Here is an 11,327-nt window from a genome sequence, read left to right as displayed (position 1 = left end):
TGAGGTATGATCATAAAGTGATGAGATTACATGTTCTTAAAACAAATGTTCTAGATACAAATATACAAATAAGAGTTATCTTTTAAATGGTGATTTTTGGCAAATACATTTATCCCAACAAACTACTCAAAACAGTTAAGTAGCCCATGATATTTGGGATGATCCTGGTACTTGTTTACAAACCATGCAAGAAAAGAAAATAAGCCTCCTTTTTTGTTGTTCCTCATTTTAGATTTTATAAAATGTTTTATCATGCACCTTATTCATTAAACTTAGTTTTGAATGATTTCGGAGATTATATCAAATAGTATGCTCTAAAGCAGTAATATCCAAAAGAATTTTCTGCAGTGATGAAAATTTTCTATGTCTGTATTATCCAAGATAGTAGCTAGCAGCCACGTATGGCTATTGAGCACTTAAAATGTGGCTATTGGGCCAAGCCCGTGGCGCACTCGGGAGAGTGCGGCGCTGGGAGCACAGCGACACTCTCGCCACGGGTTCGGATCCTATGTAGGAATGGCCGGTGCGCTCACTGGCTGAGCACGGTGTGGGCTACACTACACCAAGGGTTGCGACCCCCTACCCGGTCACGAAAAAGACAAAAAAAAAAATGTGGCTATTGCAACTGAGGGACCTAATTTTTAATTTTATTTAATTTTAATTAACTGAAACTTAAAGGGCTGTATGTTGCTAGTGGCTATCAAATCAGAGACAGCACAGATTAAAGCCATCACCAGAAAACAGGCTCCTAAAATATTTTGTCCCCAATATATATCAGAAATCTTATTGAAATTAGAGTGTAACCTCAACAAATGACTAGTTTGAATATATAAAATTATCTTTGCTCAGAATAAATCAGTGATATTACTACAAAAGATTCACTTCAGATTCCAGTGACTGCTCTTCAAATACTCATACCTTTTATTTAAAGAATGCTAAAGACCTTGTTTCATTTTTCGAGGCCAACATAGCAACACTGAAGCACAACAGACTTGAAGACCACTATGAATGAGAAAAGGTCATCCACAACCACAAATATTCACTGGAAACATAGAGCTCAAGTCTGTCATGGAATTCGCTAGGCACTCCCCTTCTTCAGTGATGCAATACCGAACATGTAAAAAGGTCAAATCAAGAAGGCAATCACGTACTTTTGGAGCTGGTAAACAAATATCAGAAACAAAACGTAATGAGGCTTCAACTGTGACTGAAGTTTTGCCAAGAGAACCAACAACAATCAACATTAAAAGGAAGAGACCACTGACAATGAGATAGTCCTGACAAAGGGGCTACTGTACAAAGCCCCACTGGGTTGAACTTTTAGGACAAAATGATGCCAACAGGACACCCATGCCTCCGCTATACAGTGGTGATTTAGGTGGGTGGCAAAAGTTTCAGAAGCCTGGCATATCCTTCCATATTTCCAGCCTCACAGTTCACCATCTTCAAATACGAGAGAACATTTAGGACAAAATGATGCCAACAGGACACCCATGCCTCCGCTATACAGTGGTGATTTAGGTGAGTGGCAAAAGTTTCAGAAGCCTGGCATATCCTTCCATATTTCCAGCCTCACAGTTCACCATCTTCAAATACGAGAGAACATACTTCTACACATTTCTTCCAGAGCCTCTGTGGTCAAGTCTTCTTCTAGGTATGTCACTACCCACATGAATATATTCTCATCAGCATATTGGTATCACCTGGGCCCTTGTAGATTTGTTTACTGTAATTTCAGTGAATGTTTAAAATGGTATGTTTAAAATATAAACTTAAATCTACGACATGCTTTTTTATTAACAGATTAAATAAAATAATGACCATATTACACGATACTTGTGTGATATTCATATCTGAAAATTTACTTTGATAAATTGAAAAGGAAGCAGAAGACATCACAAAGAGGTAATGACCCTAATGATTTTTAGTGATTTTAACTAGCTCTTCAAATGCAGAAATTTCATAAGAAATCTGAGCATCCATGAATTTATTTCAAATAACTATACTTGATACATATATGTGTTCTCTGGGTTTTTTAAATGGACTTTGCTGCTTGCTTTAATATTTTTGAAGATGGAACACATCCTCCTCACAATCTCTGACTGTTTAAGTGCTCTATACAGAGCTGTCTAATAAATGTTGTTATTTTGGTGACAGTAATAATAACGGACTAAAACGAACAAAGAGGGCAAGGTTGTGACTCACCCATGATAAAACAATGTAAGAAGTAGAGACAGTACTAGATCATAGAACATCAGCATAGTATAATACAGATCTGGATGACATGAATAAAGCATTTATCTCTGTCACAGTATTGATTTAATGAGTTTGCTGAACAATCATAAAGGCAATTATCTTTCCACCACTAATTGATTCAAGGCATTCCCTCTTTCAGAATGAGATCAATTTCCATTTTATTCCCCTAATCTAACTGATATTTACTTGTTTCTGGGCTGCTAGAACCTCAACTCCTCCTGTATGTTCTGATTTACCTTAACCCTCCTTCCCCTGCCCTACCCAGGCCCTTTATAACACACACACGCGCGTGCCTGCGTGCGCACACTAATGAATTTGACTTACGTTGACATTTTCTGGCAATGGTTTGTTCTGAGTCAGCCCCACAGCGATCAAAGCTATCACAGCTATAATGCAGGAGAAGCCAAGGATGGCCAGGATATTTCTGGAGCAAAATATCTTCACCTCAGAATCTAAAACCAAAAGCAGAAGGGAAAACATCAACAAGAAATCAATAAACACTGATTTTTCTCCTCTTTCTGCCTAGTCTTGTGATGGCTATCTGGTGATTAGGTATCAGAGATAGGTAAAAGCCAATCTTTATCCATAAGGCACTTGCAAAGTAACTGGGAAATAATTCAAGAACAAAAGAATGTCTGTACTGTGATGAGAGCCAAGACTGAGTTAGTGGCCATGGCGAGGAGAATGAACAAAACGAGGTCAGTGATCAAGTATGGAATGAAGAGAGAAAAGAGTCCCAAATTGAAAGTTTGTTTAACAGGTTATATAAGGCTATCAAGGTACAAATAACAAGTGATATTAAACAAGATTTCCCTCCTCATTTTTTAAATCTACCACAAAATGTTTAAGATGTTTAAAAGTATTAAGAATATATGATCAACCACCGAATCCCATCACCTCGTGACATCTCCTGGCTTGACATACCCCTTGCACTTCAAACACCCTTATATGGCAAGCAATTGGCAACAGGCTAGAGGGTAAGAGATTTTGAACATTTCAGATCATTTTTCACATTTCGTCTATTCTTAGTCTTACACTGTCATGGGACATAAAAAAGCTCCAATATCAGAATTTTTAAAAGGCAAAAGTTACTTTGATCATATATAAACAGATCGTATAGAGGAGGTGAACAGGAAATGGAATGGGTACGTATTCCCTCCATCCTGACCACTAAACCATCTCTTTCTTTCTTAACTTTCCAAACTATCCCCAAACTTTATTCCTAGGCTTTGGGGAGGAAGAATAGGATAATATAACATAGAAACATATGGAAATGAGATGGTTCTCCAGAATAGTCTGCACTTCTCTAAGGACAAAGGGTGGGATCAAAACAGCTGAAAGAGAAGCCCGAGTCTCCTCCTCCTCCTTGCCTCTTGTCAGCAGCAGCTGGCTGGTCACTGAAATGCAGCTCTTCCTCAAGCTCTTGAGCAGAAACTTGGACTTAGTCCAAAGGACTGGAACCATATGCGTCTTCAGTCTGTATCAACCCCAGAATCTTAAACCAGTCTTTACCCATCAGACCAAACAATACAAAGCTTAGGGGAAAAAGTTTTAGCAACACCATTATGTACTGCTTCCAAACAAGGAACAGCAGATGATATATACAGCATCTCTCCCCTTCTCCCTTCCCATTTTACTCAGATGCCTGCTGCTCTCCCAAGCTTAGGGATGGACCTGATTGGTCTGTGTGATCTCATTCCCTCACCGGTGAACAATGGGTATGTACCTAATTATGGCCCATGAGACCCTGGAGGAAGTCTGCTAGGACATGTCTAGGGGGAAAAAATGAAACATTCACTCTTCTTCCTTAGACACTGTCCTGCCTGGATGGGATGACATTCAGTAATGGAGTGGCAGAGAGACGAGGAGAACCTGAGTCCTTGATGACATTTTGAGCAGTTAAGTCAACCGACCCTGAGCCCATCCTCACATAAGACTTATGCTCTGACCCAGGTGTTGTCAAAATTTTAATTACTTGAAATATCCTGATACAACTGCTGTAGCAAAAATGCCCTCTTTGATGCTAGGGCTCTGGAATCTGGAAAAGAACCCTTTAAGGACTCCCCACCTTAGTTTCCAAAGTTGTGATATTGACAAGCACAGCTCCAACAAGCATGTGCTTTAGATGGACTACGATAAATACAATACCCAAGGGCAGCACATTGTTATCAATATTTCTACTGTGGTAGAATTTTGAATGCTTTATTCTCTCAAGCTGTTCAAAAAGGTCTACCTATTTAGTTCTTTTCTTTTCGTAAATATGACTGTACAATACCCAAGGGCAGCACATTGTTATCAATATTTCTACTGTGGTAGAATTTTGAATGCTCTATTCTCTCAAGCTGTTCAAAAAGGTCTACCTATTTAGTTCTTTTCTTTTCGTAAATATGACTGTTTCGCTATCTCATTTTCCTTCCACATCTTTTCAGGCACTATTCTTAGCATACAGATTACTACAGTGAAAAAGACCGACACGGTCCCTGCTCTTTGGAGTGTACCATCTAGTTAGGGAAACAGAAAATTGGAAAAGAAGTACATAAATAAGTGATTTCAGATCATGATAAGTGCTAAGAAGAAATTAAAACCAAGGAATGTGATAGAGTGACTTGCAGCAGAGTTGGGGTGGAGAGGAGGGTATTAGATTGAAGGTCAAGAAAGCCTCTCTGAGAAGATGACATGTGAACTGAGACCTGGACGATAAGAAAATACCAGCTATGAGAAGGGGTAAGAACATTCCAGGAGGAAGGAAGAAAAACTGCAAAAGCCTGAGGTGGGAACCAACTTGATGTGACTATAATTGTTTCCTCCTTTTTCTAATAAGAATATTTACTAGTTCCTTATAATCACTGAACAATTGGATGTACACTGTTCCACATGTGCCCAGCTTTTACAATGATATCTGCATTACTAAAATATATTCAAGCTTTTCATCATAATCTTATTTCTTATTAAAGATAGAATAAGAAAAACAACTTAGGTCAGAGAGAAAGCTAGGAATTTTCCACACACGATTTTCAAAAGCTTTATTACCAAAAAAACAATGACTAAGTTTGTTTTCATGTAACCAATTAGATTACCCAGAGAGGAGTAATTAAAATGATATCTCTCTCATGGACTACATGGCAGGCAGTTTTCAAAAACCCTGATCATATGCAGGAAGCAGGACTCTTCTCAGGAGGAGGTGCTAGACATGGGTGTCCAGACTGAAATATTTGGTATGTGGTCCTAAAAGGGGAACCACTTAGGTAACTGCCCACCTCTTCTTGGGTCCCTAGAGCTCTTTCGGATCCCGTGACTGCTATGGTGAAGTTCTATTATGAAAAATTCACATTGACTGTCTTCCCCCTGAAAAGCCCTTCATTTGACTCAGGGATAACAGAAATGTGGTTTCCATCATACTATGTGAAATGGTATTTCAAAAAACAATTATACTAGAGGTATCCAATGGCAAAACGTAGTGGGTTTTTTTGTTTTGTTTTGTTTTTCTTTTTTCTTTATTGGCTCACTATACTAGAGAATTCAAGACTACCACTTCCTACCCATTTTTTTCCTTTCATGTCCTACCAACTGATTTCAAGCCAATTATGTCAGAAGCAAAAAAAAAAAAGCTGGCTCTTTTTATTCTTTTTCCTTTCATGTCCTACCAACTGATTTCAAGCCAATTATGTCAGAAGCAAAAAAAAAAAAAAAAGCTGGCTTTTTTTATTCCTACACGGTCATCATGATGTCCTATTAGGATGCCATTAAAATGAAAATCAAGAGTATTTAATTTTGTTCTTAGTCAAAATTCTGCTGTACAGAGAAATCTCATCATTTGTACTTCATGATACCAAAAATATAATATCTTAAACCTTTATTCTATTAAACAGATTTGGGATGTTGACAGATATGGTGAATTTCATGCAAAAATAAAAGTTTTGCTTTGAGGATTCAGTATAACTGAACTAGATTCAAATTGTTTCCAATTTCTGATAGGACACATCTGGACCAAGCTTGACTTGTCATACAGAGAGCAAAACAACAAATGTGGACAAGCGCTGACAAGTAAACATCAGGGGAGGGCTGTGGTCCTTCCTGTGTTTACATAGCCAGATGATGAAACAATCACTGACGGTCAGGGGACTGGCCCTAATCTCGTCTTGCCACTTCCCCATCTCCCAGAGACAAGGTCTCAACACCATCTCTGCCACATTCTTTCCTCTCCATCAGGGAGTTCTTCTTGGGGACACATATTTAGGCTGTTCTCACACTCAAGGGCTTTAAGATCCTCTCCTGGTTGCTTTGTCCTAGGCCCCTTATACCGACTTTCTTCTATAGTGATATCCACCCCCGTTGTTCCAGTTACCCCTGTTTCATATCTGATCTTCCACAATGGCTTTTTCTGGTGACTCCCGCCCTTCCTAATTCTCTTCCCTATCAGAAGCCATCCTTCATGTAGTTGCTGTCCTAGGCCCCTTATACCGACTTTCTTCTATAGTGATATCCACCCCCGTTGTTCCAGTTATCCCTGTTTCATATCTGATCTTCCACAATGGCTTTTTCTGGTGACTCCCGCCCTTCCTAATTCTCTTCCCTATCAGAAGCCATCCTTCATGTAGTTGGAGAAATCGTCCATAATTGACATTCCTAAGGATGTCAATTTCTGATCAAGAACATATAGTAGCTTCCGGCTGCATGCCAGATGAAAGCCACGTTGGTCTACCTAGACCTCCTAGCCCTTCAGATATTTAAGCCCTTCCCATCTCACAGCACTAACAAGCAGATCTGTTTGTGTACAAGATCAGAATGCCTGACCTTATGACCACTAGAATGCAAGCTCCCTGCACACATGGACTTTTTTTTGGCTTGCTCATTGCTATATCCCACGTTGAACGAAAGAAGGGATGAATTTTAGATTCTCCGAATTTTTTCCAATGTGAGATTTCCTTCACTTGGAATTCCATTCCCCTCATTCTCCACCAGGTCTTTTTCCTTGTCTCCTTCAAAATCAAGCTCGATAGGAGGCTATGTTCCTCTCCATACTCATCAAAGCTCAATTATTCCAGTAGTTCTCTCTTCATGTGCTATCTCTAGTTATTTAATAGTTTGAACCATTTCAATTTGAAAGTTCTATAGTTGTTGGAGAGAGGGATGGGCTTCATTCATTCTTTTAATAAGTCATTCAGTTATTTATTGAATGCATTACACTATGCAGTAGACCTGCCCTAGACTCTGAGCTACAGCAGTGAACAAAATAGATAAATGTCCCCATCTGCAAGGTGCTTAAATTCTAGTTTGGAGGAAAAGACAATAACAAGATAAATAGGTAAAATGTATAGTATGTTACATAATTATAAGTGCTAAGGAGTGAGGAAAGGCAAGGAAGGTGAAGAGGAAGGATAGAGTGATTAGGAAAGGCCTCTCCAAGAAGGTGATCTTCAGTAACAAAGTCAAGGGAGCAGGGAGAAAGCATGCAAGAGCATTTCTGGGGCAAGACTATTTAAGGCAATTGGAATTGCATGTGCAAAGGCCCTGGGGTTGGAACAGTGCCTGGCCACAAGGCCAGTGTGGCTGGAGGAGTGATGAGGAGAGTAGTAAGAGATGGTCACAGGGGTAACGGGGGTGCCTTGCTCATGGGGCCTTGAGGATACCAGTGAGGGCTCTGCCTTACTCTGAGTGATCTGACTCACTTATAGAGTCATTTATATAATTTATGCTCAGCACTTTAGGGGTGAACAAGGAATCATCAGGGGACACTGAAGTCCCTGGAGAGTAAAGGTGTAGCCTTTTAGGAAAGCAAACCCCAGCCTCTTGTGCTGATGAGGTGCTGAGGCTACCCCAATCAGGTCAGGCCATAGGACAACCACATAGCCAAGTGTAGAAAGAGTCTGGTTCCATCACAGCAGAGCTTCTGCCAAAACCAGGACGGGGCAGACACATCCAGGAGAAGTAAACACCATCACATGGGACAGTCTTATCAATGCCTTCTGGACTTCCTGGTGGCTCACCACTGGAGAATCTTTGCTGAGAGGCCATCATCATGAAAAATCACAGGGCCAATAGTCACCAGGATCCATCATCAGAAAGCCAAACTCCACTTCTGGGGAGACTTCTGGGGGATGGTTCAAGCTAGAGCAGAATCCAGACAGGCTTACCTTTGCTTAGTCACTTTAAGCTTCCAATGGGAGTCATAATAGTACCTACTTCATAGGGTTGCTACGTAAGATTCAATGAGCTAACAATACATAACAGCCTATACTTAAAGAGCTTCTACTGTATTCCAGATTCTACTCTTAGCACTTTAAATATAGCAACAAATTTAACCCTCCCTATAAGCTTATGAGGTAGTTGTACTATTATTGTCATCGTATAAAATCTGTATCAGTCTCCTAGAGCTGCCACAAGAAATTACCACAAACTTTGTGGCTTAAAACAACAGAATTTATTCTCTTCCAATTCTTTAGGTCAGAAGTCCAAAATCAAAGTGTTGGCAGGGCCATGCTCCCTTTGAAGGCTCTGGAAGAGATTTCTTTCTTGCCTTTTCCAGCTTCTGGTGGCTCCTGACATTCCTTGGCTTGTAGCTGCATCACTCCAATCTCTGCCTTTGTTTTCACATGGCCTTATCCCCTGTGTCTCTGTGTGTCAAATTTCCCTCTCCTTTTTTTTTTTTTTATGAGGAAACTAGTCATTAGATTTAGGGCTCATCATAAATCCAGGATGAGCTCATATTAAGATCCCTAACTTAATTACACTTACAAGGACTCTATTTCCAAATAAGGTCACATTTACAGGCTCCATTATTGCCATCATTATCATCACTTTACAGATGAGGAAACTAAGTCACAGGGAGGTTAAGTAACTTGCCCAAAGTTACACTGATGTAAATGTTGGGCCAGCAATTAAACATTGGCATTCTGGCTCCAGAGCCCAGGCTTTTAACTACCACCCTACCCTACAGTACATGATTAAGGCTTATACAGTACCTGGGGCATGGTGCCAGTACTGCCTGGTCTGTGGTAGCCAATCTCATTATCCAAAAATGAAAAGTGACTGACATTGAGGATTTGGCTAGAGGTGTTGCCTATGCTCTTCTCACCTATGACACCAATGTTCCACCTTTTAAAATCATGGAGTCGTTGATCCCTGATAGTCAGAAGCTTACAGTTAAGTGGCAGAAGTCCACTTAGGAAGGTTAAGTGATTTGCCCAAAGTCATACATCTTACAGAAATGGCAGAGTAGGGATCTTATCCAAGTCCCTCAACTCCAGTGCTTTCACAACCGTTGCTCAGCATTAGGGATGTGTAGAAATTACTCAGCTTCATTTTGTCTCAGTTGAACCAATGCAAAAGAATTCATCCAAAGTTGTATTCAAGTGGAAAAATATTTCTCTAATCAATCCGGAGTCAAGATCAAAAATAAAGTGGTTTAATTTAGCAGGTTTTTACCTACCTGTGTTTTACTTAAGGAAGTCAGTATAAATGTCAATAAAAACACAAATGCTAAAAACGAACTTCAAGGCCTCAATAATGACCAGTTAATTAAAGGGCAAAAGGCAAAGGAGAGGGAGGGAAAATAAGATGGACATAGGATTGGGAGACAAAGGCAAGAAGATAGAGCCAGGAAATAAGAGGGGTGGGGGTGAGAACGGAAAGAGAGGTAGAGAGAGATGAGGTAATTGAGCAAATAACCCATGTCCTGTCCCATTGATCTCTGGAACCACAGACCTCAAAGGAAGTTACTGGCTTTCATTTATGATCTTTTACATCCACTCTTTGAAATTTTAACTAGCTGGGTATTATCAGTTCACAGCTCTTTGGCTAGAAAAGGAGCATGCATTCATCTTAACAAATGAGCTGATACTGAGTGGGACCCCTCAGAGGCTCAGCTTTGGCCAAGGAGAGACTGACATCCAGTCAGTGGAGATGTGGATGGGGGGCAGAACAAACTCTTCCCGCAAATCAGATTCTGCCAACCCCAGGCCCCCCACTCCAAAGTTTTCGTGTGGTGTGCTCTTCTCAGATTAGCAGCACATAACTGACTTTGCACTTGGTTGTCCCTGACTTTAAAAATGTTAATGATTGCAAAAATCAAATGCCAACAGAGGCTTTGTCTGTGGGAAATAAGGAAGCAAAGGAGTCCCTGTCCCTAGCTCTCGCCTCACCTCCTCCCACCATACCACCCACACTTTCTTCACCACACCCCTTCTGGCCTCCCCTGAATTCTTTTGCCCATAGATTGCATTGAACATAATAGGCCTTTGTGGTCAGCATGGAATACCATGTTTAAGTGTAGCGTTGGCAAGGAGGAGGGTTGTTTCAGGCAGAGTGATGTCACTGAGACTGCAGACAGGAATTCCCTGTGTCCCAGCCAAAAGGCGTAACAATCTGGTGTATTGATGGTCTCTGCAATAAGCACATTGCTTCCACTAAACGAATCTTCTTCCACATGTGAAACTGAAAAATTGTGCCCTTGGGACTCTACCCTTTCTCAGAGCAGCTGCATTTGTCAACAAGCCTTGGTTATTTGCAGATGGTGAGAAAGACTGAGAAAATATGTACTGGCCATGTATCACTCGTGTGGGGTAATGGCGGAAGTGGGGTGAACTGACTCACTTGGTTGCCTAGCCTTATAGCCCCCCGTCTTCTACCTTGTGTTCATAAATTCTCTTATTTCTACCTCCTCATTTTTGTACCCATGAGGTACAAAATTCAGAAGCTATGTAAAAACATCACAGACAAATATGCTGTAAACAAAACAAAAAATGACAAATGGGAAAAATGTTTGCAACAATTATGAAAAAGTTAGTTTTCCTCATACATGAGTCATTAAAAATCATTAAGAAAATGATCAACTAGTAGGTGGTCATAGGAAAATGAGCAAAGAATATAAGTAGGCAATTTAAATATACATATATTCTCAACATATTAAATGTATTCTAATTACCTTTAATTAAATAAATGTAAATGAAAAATGATGAGATATCTTTTATCACTTATCAGAATAGCAAAGTTTTTTAAAAGCTTGATAAGAATATAATATTCACCACACACTTATTAGATTGACCAAAATTTTAAAAATACTAATAATGTCA

The 11,327-nt window shown here is 39.9% G+C and overlaps 1 protein-coding gene across 1 annotated transcript in view; it reads right to left on the bottom strand.

Annotated features, from left to right (window-relative positions):
- Window positions 1-11,327, bottom strand: part of ENTPD1 (ectonucleoside triphosphate diphosphohydrolase 1) — a 78,919-nt gene that overhangs the window by 62,426 nt on the left and 5,166 nt on the right. Inside the window, exon 2 of the mRNA XM_008582608.1 lies at window positions 2,581-2,708. Coding sequence (XP_008580830.1) covers window positions 2,581-2,708 — 128 coding nt within the window. The remainder of the gene's footprint in view (window positions 1-2,580; window positions 2,709-11,327) is intronic.

This window comes from Galeopterus variegatus, unplaced genomic scaffold (assembly GCF_000696425.1).
Source record: "Galeopterus variegatus unplaced genomic scaffold, G_variegatus-3.0.2 Scaffold2680, whole genome shotgun sequence".
NCBI lineage: Eukaryota > Metazoa > Chordata > Mammalia > Dermoptera > Cynocephalidae > Galeopterus > Galeopterus variegatus.
This window is presented reverse-complemented; position numbering and strand designations above follow the sequence as displayed.